At 40.2% G+C, this 23972-nt stretch overlaps 1 protein-coding gene across 3 annotated transcripts in view; it reads left to right on the top strand.

Moving 5' to 3' along the window:
- The window catches only part of LOC136289993 (chromo domain-containing protein cec-1-like), a 116850-nt gene that overhangs the window by 8410 nt on the left and 84468 nt on the right, over positions 1 to 23972 (top strand). Inside the window, exons 2-3 of one of the 3 annotated variants that reach the window (XR_010720917.1) lie at positions 14926 to 15012; positions 15514 to 17298. Coding sequence is in view for 1 of the 3 variants with exons in the window: in XM_066184397.1 (XP_066040494.1) it covers positions 14926 to 14959 (34 nt within the window). In the remaining 2 variants the exon portion in view is untranslated. Of the gene's footprint in view, positions 1 to 14925; positions 15363 to 15513; positions 17299 to 23972 lie in introns of those variants that run through there. The other 2 variants (XR_010720916.1, XM_066184397.1) reach the window with 2 other exon arrangements.

Genomic DNA, 23972 nt, shown 5'->3' with positions numbered 1-23972 from the left:
TCTACAAACCTGCTGTTAACCAAATTCAGTTTTAACCTGTGAGGATCCACAGACACGTTAATTGGAGGAGCTGATAGGTAAAAACAGTGCAGACAAACATTTGGAAAGTAAAGACATCAAGTCTTTACTCTTCACAGTGTTTATTGAATTAAAGACTTCAGACACTGGGGCTGTGGATAAGGTACAGCTTGCTCCTGTGTCAGAAGGACACACTGCTTTTACTCCATGCCTGGAGTAAAATTGCCCAAGACCAAAGCACGTCTTGAAAGTTTTGTTTCCTGCAGGCATTTCTGCATAAAGACACCATTTGTAAGGCAGAAGTAGCTAAAAATAGGATGTTGTAGTATGGTTAACGAATGATACTGAGAGCAGAGGAAAAGCCGTAGTGCCACGTTTTCAGGTTTGCTTGCCAGATTGGGGGCATATGGGGGGGTAAGGCATTGCTAGTCATCCCTTTGTACTCATACTTGGTATCCTTGGTTATTTATGCCTCGAGTTTCAAATACCTGGAGGTATTTTCTGTAATATAAGGCCAGATTTTTTTATTTTTTTTTTTAGTCTCTAGCCAAAAAATTCCAAGATTTGATTTAGAAGCATTAGGATTAATGCAAAAATATCATGATGTCTTTGTTTTACTTCAGGCCTTAAGTCAGTAGTGCTTCTGCCGGCTTCACCCAGAAGGAGCAGGGTTAGAGACCTAATAAAAATGCAATGAAAGCTGAATTCTTGTGCATTCACAGATGTGTAGGAGATGGAGCTTTAAGGGAAGTGCACGTGCAATGGCTTATGCTTGGGAACATCAACATCAGTTTTGTGGTGTGTACAGCATTACCAACCACTGGTGTGTGATAAAGCTGCCATAGTGATGGCAGCCACTTAGCCGTATCCTGTCAGCTCTTAAGTGTCACTAGCAGTCTGTTTGTCCCTGCTTGGGCTCATTTACCCTGTGTGACTCAGCTCTGTGTTGTGGAGCATCTTTTGGCTACAGGGCAGATCGACCCGCTTTGGTGTTTGTGTGACACTTTGGGGCTTTATTTTGTTTGGGATTTTTTTTTTTAAACATGTTTTGTGGGTTTTATGCCATTTACACCACATCATCCTGCCTTTGGTGGCTTGTGGCTGATGATAACAAGCAAGTAGTGGTGGAGCAGAACAAACAGTATTTCTGCTTCAAGAAAACGCACCCAAGATCCTCTATTGTTACAAGTCTTTAATATAAAGGGTTCATTTGATGTCCTGGAGAGCGATTGCTGGTAATTTTCTCTTCACCTTCTCTGTGTTAATTGTATTAAATGCTTCCTATTTGATCTGAGCTCACGGGAGCACCTGTGGTCAGGCATCGGAATTCCCGAGAGTTCTTCCCTTCCTATCATGGTTGCTGTTTCCTCTCCTGGGAGCCTCACCCATTGCATTCCTGCTTTGGAAAATGGTTGTCTCCTGGGCAGACAAAGGAGTGTAGTGCTGCCAGCTGGCTCGTCGCCTCTCCTGCCCATCCGTGCTGTTGCAGACACCTTTCAGAGCGTGGGGAGAGGTGTGGGTGGCGTGATGCCGGCTTGGGCCAGCTCCAAGGCTGCATGCCTGACGGAAGGATCAGGCTGCCTCGGCCAGGATGGCTCAGGACAGGCTGCTGGGAAGGGTATTTCAGACCCCACAGATGCACTGACATAATTTCAGCAGTGTTTGGGACCACATTTATGACCAGGGTCTTAGCGCAGGGTCTGCGCTGCAAAGGATGGGATTTACAGATAACTTCAGGGAGGGGGGTGTCTACTGGAAAGCTGCAGTTTCTGCCTATTTTGGTTAACTGATTCAGCCTCTCGAGGTCATTTAGGGTGGATTGATATGTTCTCATTCTCCGTATGTGCGGCAGCGCAAGGATCTTGCAGATTGCAATAAACGGGGAAAGGGAAGGAGCAGATTGTCCTACCGGAAAGTAAAAGACTCTTTCAGGATTGTGTAGGTTGTGTAATTTGAAGATCAACATTGCTTATGGTGAACAGATGGAGAGGATGATTAGAAGCTACAAGTGCCCTCCTGTGCTATAGGCCCAATGTCAGATAAACTACCTCTACAGAAAATTATCACTTTCTGAAATTCTAGGACAACTGTAGGTTGTATTCTATGAAATTGAGAGAGAAAACTGGTGTGAGGAGGAGGAAAGGATCTAGACTGTTAACTGTGTGAGACTGCAAACTGCCTCTCAGGAAGCTCAGATTCAAGGTGATTTTAGTGTCTGTGAGTGCTCAACATTGCTTTTATGAAACTGTGCAAGAGGAAATTCCCATTATTTCAGTCCTGGAGTTCACAGTGGCTATCATTAGTGCAAACCTGGGTGATTTTTCCCTCAGTGAGGGCGTGCTCACCTGCCTCACGAGGTCTAACAGTGCAGTATTTGTACACCAGAGAACATGTGCAAAAACCTGAACCAGCAGTGCATTTTGCCACATGTGGCTGTAGGAAAAGCTTGTCTGAGAAAGCCTAGCTGAGAGCTGTAGACCTCTGTGTGTGTATATTGCAGCAGTGTGTTAGTATTTAAGGCTGACTGTGTGAGGTTTTTGGGTTTGCTTTGAAAGATGTGTTTAAGGTATGAGTGAGTAACAAAGGTGTAGAACAATGAACAGTGATTGGGGAAAAAATAAATGGTGTGTATGGGGACTGAGTTGGCACATCTTCTGTCTGGGAGTGAAGCATCTTCCTTGGGGTTTAGCTGGCAAAGCTACCTGTGTGTTACAACGATCCCAGCTAGAACCAATACTCCAAGGACTGTGAGGGCATACAGTGGCAGGCTGGAAAATCCAGGAACTGGGTAAGCAAGCATTAGTGTCTGGCCAGAGCTTGGCAGACAAAACAGGCCGTGTCAGGGCAAGAAAGCACAGCCTTAATGGAGCTCTTTCTGTGAGTTAAGGGTGGGAATGAAACTTGTGCTCAGTAAGTAGAAAAAAATACTGAAATGGTAAGAGGGGGGAAAAAAGTGCATTTCCCCGAGGATAAACCAAACTGAACTAGCACATGTGAAAAAGCATTTGGTTGTTCTTGTGGCTAAATCAATGGCAGTGAGCAATACCATGAATTAGGAGGAAAGATAGTCAGTGGACATGGCTCTTTATTGTCCTGCTTTCGCAATGTGTGTTCATATGTGTGTAAACATATCTCCCAAAATCAGAATATGCAGCAATGGGGAAGGTGTTCCCGACGTGTGTACATAATGTATGGTATTACATACAGGAACTGTTGGATAAATGAACACTAAGATTGTGAAGTCAGGCTCTCAAAGCATAGGAAATGCCAGAATTAGATTTGCCTGCACAACCTTAATTCAGCCCCTTTGTGCATATGCATTATGATACAGTCTTTAATTACATGATCACATATCAGACCACTGAAATGACAGTGCTGACAGAATGAGAAGATATTCGATATATTTTTTAATCCTTTTTGTGTGTCCCTGTGGCAGGCATACTCTGTACACATTCAAACCCCATCTCAAAAACAGAAATTCCGTAATAATATTGGTATAACCAATGCATGTGAAAATTAATAACTTCCCGTAGCCTCCTCTGTGATGCTTATCACTGTGTTATCTGTAAGTTGTAAAGATGTTAATTGATTCTCACCACATCTATCTTGGTGGTGCTCTGTTTTACAGATGAGGGAAGTTTTTGAAGGGGAAGAAACCCCAGTTCAGTCAAATTCTACCTATATAGCTACAGTCATCCAAAATCCTGGCAGCAATCCAGTTCACTGAAGCCTGCTTAATTCTGAATATTTATCTGCCTTAGGGAGTTTCTGGATTACATGAAGGTGTTTGAACTCTCCTACCCAGAGCTGTGCCCTTGCCACCTGTTTTAGGGGAGCCCTAAGGAAAAAAGTATTTCCTACCCTTCTAAAGTGATGCTACTATGCACCAAGAAGGCCAGAGCCATGTGACAATCCAGGCTCCAAACTGGCCTGGTGGCAGACTTGTAGAAGGATTGGGCTTTCAGTGGAGTGGTTGATCCCAGGTAGATACAGGCCCTTACCCTTTTCTTTTAGTTCTGCATGATGATAACTGAAGAGGAGGTATCTTCCTTAGGCCTCTGTTCAGCCAGTATAGAGAAAGAAGTGCAGGGTTTACTTGGAATTAAATTATCCCTGCAAGTCTCCAGAGGTACCCCCACCTCCATTTGATGTGTAGGGAAGGTAACTCCTGTGATAGGCTTCTAAATGCAACTGGGTCAGATCTGACTTTTCAAAATGTTGTTTTCACTTTATTGTGGCTGTTCATATCTCCAAAATAAAGCATCAGTTGACTGCAAAATATAGCATCCCCAAGTGTATGTGCAGGTGCACCAGGTCAGAAAGTGGGACATGTACGACAAAGGGCTGCTTCCTGCAAGATTTTGGATTCCTGTAAAGCTGTCCTCCTTTTTGGCTTGCAAATCTCTGCTGCCTTTGATTTTCACATTCCAGTACCTAAAACAAATGAGTTTATGGTCCAGCAGACAACTTTGTAAGTGCTGGCTCTTCTGGGGTGATATTATCCTAGAAAAAATTGGAATTTGATCACATAATTAGAGAGTATTGCAATGTGTATGCACAAAGACTGAATCTTAGCTTGGGCTTCCAATGGCTAAATAAGGAATGATTGTGAAATCTTGAAGTACAGTATTTTGTTGAAGGCTCACTTTGGCTCAATGTTTTTCTACCAGAGAACTTTATAATATTAAACTGGAAATATTGTAGAGGTCTACCACCCTTTCCCTCTCACTTAGGTCATCGGGGGATGTTACTTACAGATACTTAGAATTCTGAGAGTCCTGCTGGTTTCTGCCAGCTGTGGACAGCAGCAGATGGGTTGAGTCAGTCAGAAGTCCAGCAGTTATTCCCAGTTGTGAGGGTAGTGGCCTCTGGCAGTCTTGGCATATTCTAAACTATTTTTTGTCTTTTTCATCTTCACCCATACTTCTTTCTCCTCAGCTCCTGCCAGCCCCTGTTATTACTTTTTTTTTTTTTTTTTTTTTTAATCTGTGCTGCTTTTCTGTGCTTTAGGTCTTTCCATGGAGTTAAGTTGCTTCATCTGCCTTTACAATTTGGCAGCAAATGGAAGGGCGTGACGTTTTACTGCCTTTGTAGCATTTCCCAGTGTAAAACCTGGGAGCACTCTGGTGACTCACAAGAGCTGCTGGAAGACTCTTGTGAAGCAGGTTGGCACAGTGAGGGAGGCACACCGACCTGCCTAGGGGTGGCATGTACAACATACCAGGCCTTTCAGTCTGTTGCACTGGTTTTCAGCAAGTCTTTTCTGCATATGTGTAAATTGAGAGCTCCCTCTTCCTCAGTCTTGGACAACATTCCGGCTGGTGGTTGCAAAGGGCGAGTGGCAAGAGTTGCTTTCCTCCGTGCACATTTCAGGGTCATCCAAGAATTAATTTAAGCTGTGTCAGTGAGAGTGATTTAAAAAAAAAAAAAGTGTGGCTCAGGTCATGAATGGCATTGTATGAAGCCAAGCAGTTCATTTGTTCAGTTTTTATACTCACTGTTTTTGTGAATTGGCTGCTGCGTTTATTTTCTTATAAATGCTACATATATTAGGCCAACCACACCTAAGATTATGATGTTTCCAGTGGAGTGGTGCTAGAGGTTTGATCAGTGGTGGTGATTCCTGCTGATGTGCTGGATATTTAGAGAGAAAAGCAAACAATGTATCAGGGGCCTTACAACTCTGGTTGGTTAGATTTCAGTCCTTTGAAAACCACTACTCCAGAGATTTAGTGAATTACTCAAAATTTACCTTTGCCTTTATTGTGCTGATTTGTTGCATGTACCACAGTTGCTAAAGTAAGAAATACTGCTTTGCATTCAAGGAAACAGATTTTCGTGCTTGCATTAGAAAAAGAAGCGAACTGTCTTAGCTGAAATAAGCAACATTATCAGCAGTATAAATTTTCAAAAGTAATCTGTATGCTGTAATTCAAGTTTGGGGTGTGTAAGGTGCAGCCATATTTGGAGGTTCTGGTCTGCCTGTTGTAGTGGTGATTATGTACTACAGGGAGGGCTGAGGATTTGCTGCTTTGCCAGTTTAATAGAGGCAAGGTAACTAATTTGATTCGGGATACTCTCATCATGAGTTGCTTGAAGGTGTTCAAATTTGCTTATGAAATAGTCCCTTCTGAGCTAAGGAGATGGAAATGAGACACTAAAAAGCCTTCTTGAAATGCCTCCATGTTTCTCAGCTCAGAACATCCCATTTGATATTAATATTAGGTACTGAGGCAAAGTCATCAGGTAGAAGAGGGAGGAAATGTAGAAATAGTCATTTTCTTGTGTGTTTCCTCAGGATGCTATTTTGAGGCTTTAAAAAAAAAAAAGATCCCTGCTTTGCTGCTGAGGCTGCTGTAAAGCGGGGAAGTGGCAGATGTAATTGAAGTCCCAGGGCCCTGCCCTAGAAGAGGTCCAATCCTGGCAGCATACATATTGCTTATATGAAAGCGAACAGATGGATACATTTGGTCAATTCTGCCGGGTTCATATGGAAACCTTCAGAATTTTTTCTTACTATTTTGAGTGGAATACTTAAATCTGTTATCTGCTGAGAGGCTGTGGTTGCCTGGGATGGGTGCTCTGGTAGCTTTGAGCAGGGAGTGTTGCCTTGCTGTGGATGTCTTCCGATCAGATGTGTTTATCTCCCCATACTCCTTCCCCCTCTCCCCTTCCTACAGGACCAATTCAGCTACTGGAGGAGTGAGCTGGATTTTTTTCAACTTCTGTGGCATGAGAACTGTCAGCTGAGTCTTAATCATGGAGCTATTACTGGTAGTGAATATGAAGGAAAGAGAAGAAATCCAGCTTGCTTTTCAGACGATAGATTGATTGCAGAAGCGCATTTTGATTATTCTTGGGGTGGAGAGAGAAGAGGAAGGAGGAGGTTTGGAGAACAAAAACATCACATTTTCTTTAATTAAAAAACCCACTAATTTTCTGATACTAATTCATGCTAAATTCTTGCTGACAGTTTTTGATGTTGCCCAATTCAAAACAACTGAAAGCAATGAATTGAAGGGAGAAGAATGAAGAATCAAAGAGGAGGGGTGTAGCTGCATTAGTAGGACACATCTTGAAGTGCTAATATTTAGTCTGGGAGGGGGCAGGAGGTAGGATTAATCTGTAATACTTGAAATTACTTGCTTTTGAGTATCCTCAGGTGTGTGTGTGCACATGTGTAATGATTTAATAACAAAGCATCAAGGAGAGAATTGGTACATGGCTAAATTCTAAAAGCCTATCATGCAGAGGTGTCAGCATCTGTATTGTCATCTAGTTATCTTTTTCCCAAGTGTATAACCATATAAAAATATACACAATAAGTATTTAGACACTATCAGTGGCAGCTCTGTGCAGTATTAAGTTGTTTGCTCTTGCCAGAAAGCTTTAACTTTAAAGATTTCCAGGAAAGCTGTAAAAAAAACAACAACAAAAAAAGCAATCTCTGATATTAAAAGTGTGTTTCTATGAAGATTGTAATTGTGAGTGCTCACTTCTGTCTTTTTTTTTAAAGAAAAACTTCTTTTAACCACAAGTGACAATAGCTGTTGCTGAAAATGGGGGCTAGAAAACAAGAGTAGAAGCTGAAATTGTTGGGAGAGAGAGCTAGAGAGCTTGAATTTGACAAAAATAGTTTCTTCTCGATTTCTCTCTCACTCTCTTGAGTGCGTCCTTCTCACAAAAACAACTCCACCCACTGTTGTAGAAAATGGCCATCTCTTGGTATGTTCTTTGGAGGTCTTGTTTTGATAGTGCTAGTGCTAGTTTTGGGGATTAACATGAATAACCCTATCAAATTTTGTTAAGACATGGTACCAATACAGAAGGACCCATGTATACTATTTAAAATACCCTTGTTAGCAGAGATTTAGCAGTCATTTCATTCTCCACTGTTCATCACATTCACACATGTGGGATGGGCATTAACAGATTGAGCTACATCTTTTCATTTCAATTCTGCAGCAGTCTCTCTTTGTAGGAATATTTTATGTAGTAATAATTTTCTTCCTATTACAGACTTTCTAACTATGTTAATGGCAGTAGACTGGCCACAGAGACATTCGTGAGAGCTACCTTTGCAGTGACATTTAAACAATTTATTTGATCTTGCTTTAGCATACCTGCTTATGCCTTTTTTCACTCTGTTGATGACCTTAGGAGAACTTTGTGTATAACCATGGGTCTTTCAATCACATTCAGTTTAACAAAACGGTATGCAAATTTCTGCAAGATGTTATTTCTGAAGTCTTTGGGATTTGCAGAGAGTCTGCTAGCAGGTGGATGCCCCTTGACAGCATTGGCATGTTTAAGGAGCAGCTCCAAGGCCAGCTGGAGAAGGCAGAGTGTCTTAGCTGAGGGTGCCCTCTTTAATGGGTATGCAGTTGTTGGATTGAGCCTTGACTTAAAGCAGAAGGTGCTATTACCAATATCTTTTTTTTTTTTCATTGATACATGATAAGGGAAAATGTACAGCCAAGAAAGGTTGATGGCAAGGGGACAAGAGGGCATTTGTATGTATCTCACATATCTACTATGTTGAATTGATCATCTTATCACCATTTAGAGAAATTGCAAGTTGTGGATTTGTGGCTGAAATGTGTTACTGGTGTGGGAGTGCTCTTGGCTAAAAGCCTAAAACGAGGACTTTGTGAGGGCATATCTTGTCCTGTGCTTGATGCAGCTTCTCCTGTACTGGACCATGTGTAAGAGTGCTCTTAGAAAGAGAATAGTTAAAAGAAATTACCACTGCCACTATAGCCCTTAACACTTCTATCAGGTTCTATCAGGATCAAAAGTCCTACTGTAAAGTGGTGTTACAAAATCATCCAAGCCAAAATCAGGGAAAGTGAAAGGCAAGAAATGAACTGAATTAACAGGCAAAAAAAAAAAAATTATATTTATCAGCTTGTTGATTTTTAGTATAATTCATGGAAATGAATTCTGTGAAATTGTCATTCCATGACAGCTGATTGGGTGGGAAAAACGTAGGATTGCTGCTGAATGCTTACATTGACAGGAACATTCCCATTCGCTAAAAATAAAACCCTTGGACAGTAACATCATGCAAATTTGTGTACGTGGGTTACCTGCTGTATGATGTCCGCTATATGGGAAACACTTGAAGCACATGATTAGCTTCTTCAATTTCTGTAGAACTAAATAATATTTTAGGCTTGATTGGTTGGGGCATTTTGTTTGGGGTTTTTTTTTTTCTTCTTTTTTTTTTTTTTAGATGAGAAGATAAGCCTACATGTTTTAAGTTGGGCTTCTTCATAAATATTTGTAGATTGAGGGTCAGCTTACACTGCTGGCTCTCTCTCATGCCTTTCCATTTCCCAATCTGAGTTGTGGAAAAAAAAGTTTCTGCCTCAGAAGTTGTGTGGAAAGAAAGCAGGTTTCCTGGCTGGGTCATGGAGGTGACCTTAGCATATGTTTGTGCACAATGTGTTGTTCCTGCACTACTGAGCTGGGTTCTTTACCCATGTGTAGCAAGTAGCCTACAAACAGTAATAAGAATAATCACTGTATGTGTCACACTCTGTCCTCTGCAGCACTAAAGCTCCTCTGTTGAAGGGGAAAATTCAAAGGAATCATCAGTTCTCCTAAAATTGTCAGGTTTGGTTTTCTGTGGTCATACCAATTTAGTGTCTGGGTCTGATATTTTCCCCTTATCCCGTGTCTCATGTACAACTTTGACTTGCTGTCGGAATTGAGTAGTCCAAGGATAAGACAAGGGAAAATCAAGCTTTCTGTCCCTGGGGTAAAGGAAATTATATGTAGTTCAACTTTCTCAAGTGACAACATTTATTAGGCAGTTACTACAGATGTCTGTATGTAGTTACAGATAGCTTGGTATTTTCTGGGCACTTCCCCAGTAATAAAATCCCAAGTCACTATCTACAGATGTTGAAGCTTTTTTCAGTGATTCCTTCAAATGCAGTATTTCTTTAAAAATCTTTAATGGAAATTTGCAGCCAGAAAAAGCTAAGCCATGGATCCACTTTGAATTTTTCAGACATTCTTCTTTTCCCCCTTTGCCTGCCAGTGTGGGTCCTGCATAAAACACCCCCAACCCATGTGTACGTTTTAGGTGCTTCCATTTGGGTTCCACTGTTGCAGTGCAAAGAGTACCTTAGCCATGTCTCTATCCAAAAGAAATAAGAGTTATAGATAGTGGAGAGAAAAGAGAGAGTCCTTTCCATTTATTTATGTATTTCTTTGCATGACTTTTGTTTGGCTTTTTATTATTTTTTTTTTTTATTTAGTTTTATTTGTTTGGGCCAGTTTCCTGCCATTTACCTTTGCATTTGCATTTCCTATTGATTGGCAATTTTTAAACTGTTTATTGTGCTCTTTTGTTTAGCTGTTCAAGAGCTAAAACAAAAGCCACCAGGCCCTGTGAGGGACACATTTGCATGCGGCGAGCGTTGCCCGAGGAAAAAGTAATTGCTAATGCATATTTATGTGGCACAAATTTGCCATTTGTTTATGCATAAAATTATCAATAGTGCAGGGCGGCCCAGCCGTAGAAAATGGTGACCTTTTTAGCTTAATAAAGAGAAATCAGCTGTTATTGTGAAGAGATCAGCCATTTATTCTGTGTTGAGGGACACTGTCGGGAAAATGTAGATTGGTGCCGGCAATATCATTAAATGGAAGGCCAGCGACCCTTTCGGTATAGTCTATTATACTTTATCTAATAGGGGATAAATGACTCTGGTTGGCAAATAGATTAAAAAAAAATAGGGAGAAAAAAAAAGAGGAAAAAAAAAAAACCAACCCCAAAAAGCAATAAAACCTACTACCCTTCCTGATTTTCTCTTTTACAGCTCAGCCATATGAACAGGTAGATCCTGAGGAGGTAGTCTTGCATGAGCCATCTGGTATTTTTTTAGCAGAAAAATTATTTGAGAAACAACAAAACAACAAAAAAACCCAACCCTAAAACAACCCTCAAACCCACTCTGCTTAGACTAATTTTGACTGCTTTGGAGTGTGAAAAACATCCAGGGCCAGCCTGTGGTTCTTCCTAGTGCATGTCAAAACCAGTGTTCTGAGGGGCCATAATGTGCACTGGATTTTTGGCTTGTGAAATGAGAACTCAGGATTTGAAATTAGGAGGTAGGGTCTTCTCTGAAGACAACAGGTTTTCCAAAGCATTTATCCTTTTTACTTTTATGCGTTCCATTTTTTTTAAGAGTGAAGAAGAATTTGCTAGGTACTGAAGATCTCGCCTGCAGAAGACGCAGCAACACAGTTTTCTTTATAACACTTGACTAATTCAGCTCAACCTTTAATAGGCAGATTTAAGACTTGAAGAGTTAAAAACTAACAGCTGTAAGCCTCGAGGAGTTCTTGTGAAAATGAAAGTGTATGCACAAAACCTCATGTTTCCCTGTTTCTCTCATTCTCTATAAAGCATAACTGAAGAGCATTTTAACCACCAGGTGAACTGCGGAGAGCGAACTGTGAGTCATAGTTGCTGTAAAAGGTTGAATTTTCTGTGCAAAATGTGTGGTGGGCTGGGGGTTTGATTATTTAATATTTTTTTTTTTTTAATCCTTGAGAAATATCCAGCAGATAGTTGCTAGAGTAATTTTGGGGCTTTGCTCTCTTTGCTTCCTAAAAATATACCCCAAGCTAATGTCATCATCACAGAAAAGTCACCACAGTGTTTGTCACTCTGTGTCATCTTCCTGGTGGCCTCAGTAAAGAGGCAGAGCTTGAACAGGGAAATGGAGCTTGCAGATAGTGGAAGCTTTTTTGAGGCAGGGCTATGTGGAGATGATTGTGGGGAGGTTGTGGTCAGAGGCAGGACTCTGGTCTTCTCAAGGCTGCTGCTGTGATTTCACCACTGTTAAAATTCGGACAAAATTTAAGTAAAAATACTTTAGTCAAATATAATGCAATACGTAAGACTTACTCTAGGAGATAATACATACTATATGGTGTATTACTTTGTCCGATGTTGTAAAAGTCTTTGTTAAGGGTGTGTGCTGCAGTTCAAGGTTTTTATACCTAAAATTTTCTCTTATTAGGATTTTTTGGAAAGGGTTAGTTTAGTTCCTGCAGACAGAGCTGCTGCCTGCTTCTGGAATGGTGCACTCGCAGTCTTCCCAAAGAATGATCCCAACCATGTTGCTGTAGAAACAAAAATATTGTAGGACTAGTTATGGAAATAGAGAGGAAGTCAAAGAAATAGTTTAAAAGCAGAATTTTTCTTAGGTCCATCCTATGGAAACTGCAGTAAATATGAAAGTGAATTTAATTGCAGAGTAGGATCTAGGTTACTTCACATGGCAACAGGCCCTTTTTTTTCTGTTTCTGTCTCTCCACTCAAGACTGTAGCCAAGAACCATAATTTCAGAAGTCTCTGTAAATGTTTGGTGACTGCTTCATTGCATTGTTAATAAACAGTTGAATTAGGTGGGGTTTTATCTTTAAAAACACATTTTTATTTTTACTTCAACTAATTAACTAAAGTTTGCTTAGTCCAAGAAAATCTGATTTTTTTTCAAAGGGTCTTTTTCCATACAGATATTTCCAGGTCTGCTTCTGAAGGAAAAAAAAATCTTCTTATTCCCATCAAAGCTTGTAGGCAGTTGTTAGCCTGAGTTTTGCTTTGACTTTTCTAACAGTCATAAAACAACCCTTTTGAAGCTGCTTGACACCAGTTAGAAAGTTGTATGTAGATAAAATTACCAAGAAGAAAATGCTTAAGTCTGTATGGGATTGAACTGGGAGTCACAGTGTTGTAAACTAACCCAAATAAAACGGATTCAGATTCAGGTGATGATGGTGGTTGTTGTTATTACTGTTACTGTTGTGGGTGATTTTGTACCTGTGCCTGCCCAGGTTGTGGAAGATAACTGCTAAGTACAGAGAAATTAGAAAGAAAAGCCTCTTCAAAAACTTAGAAATACCTATGGTCATGGAAAATCATAAATTTTGTAAAGAGTTTAAGAGAGGAGATAGGTCAGAGACAAGACAAGGATGACCAAGTATCACTGGCCAAAGCTGGTAGTAGCAAACAAGAGAATGAGCAAAATGAATATTACTTTTTCCTTGTGTTCTGCTGATATATGAGCTCAGGGATAGCACTCAGTTCCAGGTTGCTGGGAAAGACAAAAATATAATGGTGAACATTCTGTAAACAAATGTTACTTGTTCTGATTGTCCTGTGACCTGCCTTTTTTGTCCTGGGATTTCATCCTAATTAGGAGTGAATTGAGTGGGGTTGTTCTTTTCTCAGCTCGTGGTCCATGTCTGCTGTATTGATGATGTGTGGGTTAGGGAAGGAAGTTGTAGGACTAGTTTTATGTGATGCTGTTTAGTTAATGAATGGTTATTTTGATAACCAAGTAATAAGAGTTAAGCAACTGGTATATTTCAGTTCTTTATGATGCTGGTAAACAGGTAGTCTAATAGGTCCCACAAAACTTGACCTATCTTTGTACAAGAAAATTTTGATATCTTATCTTCATTGAGGAAGGACTTTCCCCTCCCTTTCTTCAGCACAGATTTCAAAAACCCACAGAGACAGTTATCCTTCTAAGAGTAGAAATTAATGACTGAGGAAATTTCTGTACAAAATTTAGAGTATGCATTTGTTTGTTCATCTGATTGCTCAAAAATAATTTAGGAAATTGAGGTTTGTCTTCACAAAGTTTGCCTGCATGCAGAGCTCAGTAGGGAACCTGGGGGGATTGTCTTTTGAACCTTCATGAACCAGCCTGCTCTTGGTGGTGTCTTATATGCTGCTGCTCTTCCTGGAACTCTCTGTAGGGCTGGAAAAGTAATTCTGTCAAGTTAAACCAGTAGGAAAAATCTGGTTTTATACATTAAGGATGTTGATTTCAGAATTTGGTTGTGTGTCTGTTTTGTGGTTGAAAAATAAAAGAAATGCCTGTTCATACATATATTTCATGCTACAAATTGTTTTGATTTAGACTAGGTTGATAATAATACACTGTAATAAAACTCAGGGATACCAAAGCTGACTAGAAGGGCAACCACTCCACATCTGAGATGAAGTTTGGCCTGTGTGAGCACAGGGTATCCTGTCACAAGTATTGGCTCAGGCTGGCTTGTGCTTATTCCTGTGTTATGCATCCTACACTCGCACACCTTGTGCCACGATGCATTTCTCCCCTCTCTGCTGAAGGCTTGGGCTAACACAGCAGGAACCACCACTGCAGCAGGTGCCTAGAGAGAGATACCCGAGTTACCTCACGCTTCTGAACTGTGGAGGTCCAGGAGGGTTGTGGGAGGTCGCACAGACTTCACTGATGAATGTGGGTCCCTGAAGTGCTGGGCTGTGTTGTTCTTGGGGGAGATGCCACTCTGTCACCCGTGCAGGAAGATCAGGTGCAACTCAAGAACCTTGGGACAGGGTCTAAGACGTGAAGTAAATGTGTGAGTAACCCACTTACTCACAGGGTGACAGATGAAAGCAGAAGCAAATGCAGAGGACTTCTTGCTCCCGGTGCTGTACTTGCACTGCTGGCTGTGCAAGCGTGTTAGGCTGGGGGATGCAAAAGCACTGAGTATAGTTGAGTTGTTTAAACACTCTAGTGGAAGAGGAATATGTAGTCATAGCTTTCTCCTAGTTCAATCTTTGTATGGATTTATCATGATAAGAGGTGCTTCTTTAGTTCTAATAATGTCTACCTTTTTTTTTTTTTTTTGCTATTACATATTTCTGTGGCAGCTTTTCCACGTGATAAGTGTTGGGTCACACATTAATTTACACCAGCCTCTGTTCTGCAAAAAAGAGTTCATGAACTAAATAAAAAGGAATGGGGAGGGGGATGTCTAGCAGAGCCCAGGCTTTTGTTTCATGTTTTGGATGTATTTTCTTTTTAAAATAAAATTGTTGATATGCATTTGCTTTTATTTTTCTAGCCTTCCTCTTGCTGATGACCGGGTTCCTGTTTGATCCTGTTTACAAGCTTTCGAAGATTGAAAATAACCCCAACTCCTCTGCATTGGGTAGGAAAACAAAGCCATATAAAGACAAACTGCAATTACTCTGGAGGGCTGGCAGTAAGGAAGAGTGTGGTGGGAAGGAAGAGCTTGTGGAGAAAAAGGAGAAGGTTACTAGGTTACCACAAAAGACATTAGTGTACTCAGTTTTTCTCACCCACTCTTGGACTGGGGAGGAGGGGGAGGAGTGGGCATGTCAGCAAGTAAATAAGCATATTCTCCAGTGTGTGTATTCTCAGTGTAAATATTTTAAGTTCATCTGTACTTTCTGTTACTCATTCAAACTGCTTTGCAGTTGTATTTCAATCTATTGAAAACATTCAATAAGATAACAATGGAAGATTTTTGGGTTTGGATTGCTGCTTTGTTTGGTTTGGGTTTTGTTTAGGTTTTGGGGCTTATTTTTTGGTTTTGTGGATATATGTGCAATATTTTAGTAGTGTTGCTGTGTAAATATCTATATCCCAAGTACTAAATTTTTACAAATAGGATGTTTCTTGTCATTAGGGAGACTGGATGGGGAAGAATCTGGTTAAATTCTGTTGCCCTGGCAGGAGACTCAGATGCAGATAATCCCACGAGTTATAGTGTCTTCTTGATCCTGATGCCAAAAGGATTTTTGCTTTTATATATCCTGCATATGTATTTATAGCTCTGTGGACTGTTATTATACAGTTACATCCTTTTCTAAGTTCCGTATTTTTCCTACTAGACAAACAGATTCCTGACAGCCTGTCCTAATCTTGCTTCTTATGGGAATCAAAGACATGACACCTTCCCAAGACACTTTCTCATGTAATAAGACATAACTAGCAAGGAGGGGGGCTTCAGAAGGGGTTGTACCAAGAGGGGGAATTACTTTATCACCTGTCTTCCTAATCTGAAGACCCTTGTCAATTATGCTTATTTGCTAAACTTATAAAACTGTGCTTGACCTATGTCATGGGTGCATTTTTGGGGCATCTTCCGCATGTATTTTGGTGTGTTGTGCGCCTGGAGGGACCAATGGTAACTATATTTTATCACCTCACCCTTGAGGTTTGGCTCTTGATTTTAGAGGCTGAACAGGCAACAGTTCTGTAGTAGTTTTTGTGCTTAATCTGATTTCCACAAAGAGTAAATGTCTGCAGAATTAAGGTTTCAAAGACAAGCACTTCCTTTTGCCTTGTTTTCATCCTTGTTGTTGTGGCCTTCAGGAAGCAGAGTTGAGGTTGGCATTCTTCAGTGTGATGGGTTTGTCACGGGGTTAAGTGTCACCTGCCTTTGTCCAGGTTGCTCTCGTGTTTCTTGTGCCACGAGTGGCAGTTGCTAAAACATCAGGGTTAGAAATGGTGATGGATAACACATCCAGTTTTCCTGGGTGGAAATGAGGAGAAGGTGTGGAAGGTGGTCAAGAGCCAGAGCTGTGTAACTGAGATTTTAGGCTTGACTAAGATAAAACCCAGAGACAGCCTTCTTGATTTCAGTATGGTTTTGTCCACATGCAGAGGGCTTATTCTACTGTTCTTTTTTAGAAAAAAAAAAAAAAAAATTGTAAATAAATTTGAATGCAGGATTATGTGAATGATTGATAATATTATGGTGTAAATCGATGCTTTTCTGCTTCGTGGTGAGGCCTTAGACACACATCTGAGATGACAGTCTAAGTCATGGTATTTTAACATGATTGATTCAGATATGGAGAAGTTGTATGATTCACTTATATCTTTCTAAATGCCAGAAGTCAGTTGTGACATTCTCATCTTTTCCTCTTCTAAATAAGCTTATCAAAGAAGAAATCACTAATTTGCCAGGCAGAGCTTAATAATCAAGGAAGTGAAACTTCTATTTTATAGAAAAAAATTCTTTTGCTGAGTTGCTGAATGATTTTTAAATAATAAAAGCTTGCTATGTACTGAGCAACTAATTTTTTTATATTATTTTTATTTTTTAAGGCCTTAATTCTGACGAGGGTCACTAGCCTTTGAGAACTGAGCCACTTTGTTGACAAATCTGTCCTCTGAATTGAACAGCATTAATTAGAACTTTATGCTGCAGATTTTGATTTTTTAATGTGGGCGGTGGTATCAACAAAAATGTCTAATGAATTTGAAGCTGATTTTAAAAGGTCTGCCACCTGTAGATAAAAATGTGCATTACTACACATGGTAATTATCAAGATCAAAGGCTGTGATATGATCCGTTGACCTTTTGAAATCAAAACACTTGCTATAAAGGAAGAAAGGCGCTGATTTCTCCGTCGATGTTAACGTAGGACATATCTGTATATTCAGCTGTATTGATACACTGTAATACAGCTAAAGGAGAAAGGAGACTTTGAATTATGTTAGACCCAAATTTCCTATCGTTTCCTCTGCAGACTTACAAAGCTCTTGCTATTTTTGTATGCGTTGAGGAACTTTTTTTTTAATCTAATGATATAGATTGCTAAAAATATTCAGGTGTCTGAGACAGCAGCAAAACATCTCTGAGCCACCCTACAAAAATAAACTAGATCTGTGTGTGCAGGATGAAGAAGCAAGTATACAGGAACAGACTTCTGCTCCAGGCTTTTTTTTTTTTTTTTTTTTTTCCAAGGGCTTTTGCAATAGGGATGGGGAGAAACAACCCAGAAACTATCATTGTAAAAATTATGAGAAGCACTTTGATGGTCCTTTTTAAAGTCACTTCACTAAACAGGGGCCAAAAAGCAAAAGCCTGAAAGGCAACTTGTAGTTGGCTTTTAACAACCTCAGCTCCTCGCTGCTGTTTGCAGTTGAGAACTAGTGCCTGTGCGCACAGCAATGCTGAGAAAGACTAAAGGGAAATAAAGGACACGAAGGAAGGATTTTCTGTTTTCATGTGAGTACTTGGAAGACCAAGCAAGTGAAGAAGCAGCAATTTTAGCTAAGATAATGTAATAGAAGACCATTGCACCCAAACTGTCTCAGCAGAACTTCCTGCATAATTAGATTGTAAATCTTCTCAACTGAGGAAGTTTTGCCCAGGGTCAGATTGTCTAAGTAATAATCCATTCTACATAAATTAGAAGATTTGAACTGCTGGGATACATTATTACATTAGTTTTGGTTTTTTATTCTTAATATAACTAAGGAGAACAAATGCAGCAATTCTTTTCTTTTTTTTTATAATTAACTTGGGTCTCTTTAGCTTTTGTTTACCTCAGAAGGCCTTTCCTGTTGGTTTAGGGATTTTTCCTGAGCAATGATGATGTTGTTATATAGGCAAATTAATAAATTTTTAATACACTTCAGAAAGTGATGCCACAGAATCCTTTGGCCAAGTGATATCACTTCTTCAGTGAAGAATTTAGGCAGAGATGCTGCTGTTCTTTTTGTGCTGTTGGAGTTTTATCTTCCAATATGACCCTCTTTTTCTGCAAAAATAGAAACTCATCTTTGGGGTAAAAATAATGGATAAAAATTTACTAATAACTATTTTAAAACAGGTAGGGTAGGGGTTAATAGTTCAATTATTTTTTTTTTGAGAAAAGGAAGATTATGGGTACTTCACATGCATATGCAGCTATATGTAAAAGTGATGGGGTAAATCTTGAAGTTCTTATTCAGGCAAAAAATTGCCATTGAAATTTCAGTATTTGAAGAAAGCCAAGTTTGCAGTGTACCACAGATGAATTGATATGGTTTGGACTTTTCATTGTGTGTTTTGGGGGGTGCTGATTTTTTGGTATCTTTTTGGTGCTGATACATTTGACTGTCATTATAAAATGGAGAAGTAGCCAACTGCTCAGGAGAGCCTTTTGGAAATAAAACATCTTTGGGGCTGAATTCTCTTCTTACTGAAAATTCATATGATGCATAATGGTAATTTATTTTTTTATAATGACAAGAAGGAAACTATCTGGAGTGAGAGGTACTAAACTCCTCATTTCCCATCTGCTTACTGTGCTCAAGGGTGGAAAGAGTATGAAGTGGAATTTATAATTCTGTGTTTTCAAATACAGGGGTATTTTGAGTACTGCTGTAGTTCTGTGAGCTCAACTGCCTGGCGAGTCTGTGGTCAGCCTGCTCTGCAGAGCAAGGGCAGCTAAAAGCAAAGCACAAGGTTGGGTGGAAATGGGAAGTGCTTGCTAAAGTCCTGGAAAGAGGGATGCTCCCAGACCAATGGGAGTATCGCCCTTCCCTCAAGTGCTGTGCAAGAAGCAGAATTCTACGTACTTTATTATTTATCTGTCATGCTGGGAGACACCAGTGGATAATAATAAAAAAGAATAATACTTTAAAAGAGATGAGGGGGGAAAAAAAAAATCTGTGAAAGCTCTTTGACACTGGCATGTTGGGGATACACCATATCTTCTGTGTGCTCTTGGAAATATTACAAGAGCACTGGAAGCCAGAAGATAAACCTTTATTTTTTACTTCCACTTAAAATTCAAATTTGCTCTCATTGCTGCCATTATAATCATTATAAAATTATTTCAACATATATATATATATATATATTTTTGTTTGGTCCTCAGGAGCATCAGATAAAAAGAAAATCAGAAATCAAAATCAGACCTCAAGACTACTTTTGAGGCAGAAATAATCCAACCATTATTTCTGGTGTAAAAGGTTTGTGAATAGCATCATTTGCCTAGAAGCTGTTTTCCAACCTAATAACTCCTGGAATAATGACCTAAAACTGTTTCCAAGAGGATTAAGGCCCATATAACTATTAGGAAGTATAAGTTTCTGAAAAAGCTTCTTTCTGATTGGTGAAGAGGTGAATTCTGATTTAGGTTAAAGCTGCTTGCTTAGGAGAATCAGTTTCAATCTCTCTGAAGTCAAAAGTGTTGAAGTAATCCTCGAGAGAAAGATTGTCTGAGGGTTTTTTTTTTCTTTCTCTCTTTATATATGCAATACATATGTGTATATATAGATATTACTTATTGCCATAATGACCTGGGAGATGGTCATTTAAAAGGGTTTTTAATCCATTTGGGAGGGGCTTTTTAATCTTCTGCTGTAGTGTGCCTTGAGCAAAAGCTGTTCAAAATGGGCTGAGGTTGCAGCTGAACACTTGGCTTGTTGGTTAATCATCACTTGAACACTCTTCATTGGAGAGACTGTGGAACAGAATTTATTATCTGCGGTGATGTTGGTGTGTTTTTAGGGTTGTGTGCGTGTTGGGTGCTCTGTGCTCTTGCTAATTGCTTTTTCAGCTAGTGTGGCCTGTAAAGGAGAGGGAGGAGAAAATATGGGCTGGGGATGATTTGGGAATATCCAATGTAGAGGGGTGAGCCATTATGCTTTGGAGGAATGCATGGATTTGCAGCTGAATCCGTTTGATAAAGAGCTGCTTGCTGAGTTGTACTTTTTAATTGGCAAAATTCCCCAACCGTGCACCAGAATACACTGGTGGCAGAAGTTCACCACAGAAAGCACCTGAGTTCACGCTGAAATGTCTGTTAACCACCTATTGTTTCTCACCTTCTTGAATTAACCAGAGTTGATGCCAGAGCTTCTGGCTGGATCACAGAAATGTCTCAGCATATCACACTGGAAAGCTGAAATCATCAGTGAGTTCAGCCAGCTTTATCCTAGGGTGCCTTCCGTGCCAGCAATTGGGATTGGTTTACATCTGTCCCACGAGCACACTCATGGAAGAGGGTGGAATAAACATCTGGTTTTAGCAAAGGAAAATAGAATTGTTTTATTTACTTGAGGAATTATTATGACTGGCCATTCAGAAATCTGTAATAATATGCATGTGCTGTGTTCATTTTGACCTTTTAGTGCAATTTGGCCTTGTGTGCAATTTAGATGTGATTTAGCAGAGTTTCTCACTAATAAGGTAATAAGATTTGGCTGTTGAATCTTGTTGTTGTCCAAGACAGAGCCAGTTTTGTGGGACACTGAAATCCATCTTTAAAAAACACAGGAGGAATATAGTCAGTGATGGTACTTAGCATGCAGCTGAACTGGGCCCTGTTTTGAAAAAATCACTCTGATTTTTACAGTGGCTGACTGCAGCCACAATAGAGAAAAGTGAATAAGTGTTTTCTGATTAGATCTGTGGCCAAATTCTTATTTCTGATGCAGAGTGCACAGTGCCAAAAATCTGATGCATATGCTTATGAAATATTTTTCTGGTTCTATATGTACTATAAATACATTCCACATGGCTTTATACAAAGCTCTCTGTTATTTCAGTAAGTCACAAGCTACTAAGCCAGATCCAAAGAAGCTGGAGCTCTGAATAAGGTTCTTTAACATTTTATGACTTTGAAACGCTGGTTTAGAGTATATTTGCTTCATTAATTTGTGGCTTTGATCTCAGTTGGGTAAGCATTGAAAAGATAGGCAAAATTTAATGGGGAAAAAAAAACGTTTTCACAAAGGTCTCTTGTTGCCCTTAAGTTAACAGACTGAAGAAAGTTCCTTTTCATTTTCAGTAGTCTAGGTTCTGATTTTGAACCAGGAATATGTAGTCTTACTTAAAATACATCATTTAAGGAGTCCTGTTGCTGAAGAACTTCTTTAGTGTGACCAGGTTTGGCAAAATTGCTTACCTAGGGTGAATATGAGTCTCTCCTGAAATTTGTAGCGGGGAAAAAATATCTGTGCTCCCTCTGCTTCCAGCTGTGGGACTGAGGGAGGAGCTGTGTAGTGTTGTCTTCCCAACCCCAGACAAGGTCTGTCCAGTGGCCCAGGAGCTCCGTGGAGTGTTCACAAGTGACAATAAAATTACTGCCTTGCTGGCTTCCCATTTTTATATTAAAACTTGAATTCCAGCATTACAATTAAAAAGATGAGGAGAGAGAGTGGGTTAGCTGCAGAGAAAGAGTTTGTTAAACCTAAGCAGAAAGCTCTGAGTTGAACTGCAGAGATATTTTGCATATTTCAGCAACAAGTTGCTTTTGTTCCTCCTTGTTTGTTTGATTTTTTTTTTTTCCCAATGACCATTTATATAGTCAGGCACCAGAGTGAATTCAAGTTAAATGAGGGAACACTTTTTTTCCTCCTCTCCCTTTTATTTCCTGCCCAGAAGCAGCTTGGTATTACCAATGGAAAGTGCAGCTTTGTGCCCAAGACTGGTGATGCAAATACAGTACCAACCCATTTGTTTGCTTTGTCCTTTGCTCATGAGTTTCCTAATTGGGCCTTCCTACTGTACCTTTCCTACATCCCTGAGTTTTTATCCTTTGAGAGAGAGTAAAGTCCACTCCCTGCCACAAATCTGTGGCCACCAAATCAATGGCAAGTGTCAGGAAGATTTTGGACATCAGTTGTACCTGTGTAACAGTATAGAGATGGCTGGGTTGGGGAATTCAGGATTTTGGGAGTGCATATGTGGGGATGGGAAGATTACTGTGAGGGGATCTCACTTGTGGGAGCAGAGATAGCAAAGCTGGGCTTGGACACCTCAGCAGTGGCAGCCGGAACAGATGCTCTGGGTCCCTTTGCTCAGGTGTGAGGGGAAATGAGCATCAAAGGACACTGACATCCCACAGCTGCTTTTTGGTCAGCCTCCCTAAACTCTGGTGAAAGAGGTAAAGGTGATGATGGTAACTTTATGAAGTCTAGTGTTTTTTGCCCTTCTCTAAGGATCAGGCAGAAGACCATCTGTTGATAGAGCTGGGGAGTGCTGAGCTCCTCAGAAAATCAGGTCTCCTTGCAGCCCCTCAAGTGGAGTGCCCCAGGCTGAAGCACCTGAAGCCTCCAGCTGCTCCCACCTTCATTGGGTGGGAACTCCCATAAGGAAAAGGGGGCATTCAGCAGCTGGAACTCATAAGATAGGAGAGCCATCAGCTTCTGATCCCTACACCTTGGAAAGGGTTAATGCCGAGGTGCTCTATTGTATTAATGATGGTTGTGTCTCCACAGCCCCGTTGGGCTCTTTCAGGGGCCTCTCTAAACAATGAGTGCAGTGAGGCTGTTCTGTCTAATTACTCCAAGACAGGGATGCTAAAGAGGAATTAATGACAGTTGACAAGTGCAATTAATAATTATAGCAAAGCTGGGAGTCATGCAGCAGGCAGATGACAATAACAGGGTAACTGTACATGACAGCTTTCATCCGTTCCCCCCCTGCCCCGCCTGCTTCTCCTTTCTTTTACCCTTTCATGTGAGCTGCTGCATGAGCCCAGGCCGTGTGTGGACAAGGAAGGAGAAGATCTAGTTCCATAGTTTTGTCCAATTTCTAACCTGACTCTTCCCACCCCACCCTCTCCCTCCTAAGGAGAAGTAAAATTTAAAAAAAATAAAAATACGAAAATTATCAACAGCACCAACTTAGCAGCACAGGCTTCTGTTAGCTTTCACGGTCAGGTGTTGACAAGACTACTTAAAATTCATGTTGTGAGATTGGAAGAAGGGGACAGGGAAAGGCAGCAGCAAGCTGGAGTTGAAGTGGGATTTCCATATCAAAGGCCAGGCCTTTGGCTCTGAATGGTAATTAAAGTACCCAGATTTCATCTCCTTGGTCAGCTCATGAAAAGGAAAAAAAAATTAGAGAGGATTTTTTCACTCCCTTTAGACTACAGTACAGCAAGCAGTAAATTAAATGAAAGTTGAGCTAAAAGGTGCCTAACGCTTCAATCTTTTGCATCTAATAAAATCTATGATGTTTTTAAAGCATTTATTCAGTTCACATCTTCATCTTGCTGTGATTATAAAGAATATCATGTCTGCTTACATTTATTGGGCACACATCTTGGCCTTCCCAGGGTTGTAAAAGGATTTCACTTTTCATTATGTTGCTGTTGTGTTACGGCCTTTTGGCTTAAAAAAAAAAAAAAAAGAGGGGGGAGAAAAGGAAGGGAAGAAAAAAAGCAGCACATTTCTGTGTAATTTCTAGTTGGTCATTGTAGGAACCACTAACAGGGAGAACCAAATAAATGCAAATTTAATGAGGCATGGGGAAGTAGTAATGAGATTCAACAGCCTCTCACCTTGAGGTTGTTGGTTCAAACTAGGGCTGTGACACTACTGGAAGTGGCCACAAACCAGACGTCATGTGGC

Source organism: Chamaea fasciata, unplaced genomic scaffold (assembly GCF_029207755.1).
Source record: "Chamaea fasciata isolate MVZ Bird 193981 ecotype frontalis unplaced genomic scaffold, bChaFas1.0.hap1 SCAF_5, whole genome shotgun sequence".
Taxonomy (NCBI): Eukaryota; Metazoa; Chordata; class Aves; order Passeriformes; family Sylviidae; genus Chamaea; species Chamaea fasciata.
The sequence above is the reverse complement of the archived record's forward strand: the minus strand, read 5'-3'. Positions and strand labels throughout refer to the sequence as shown.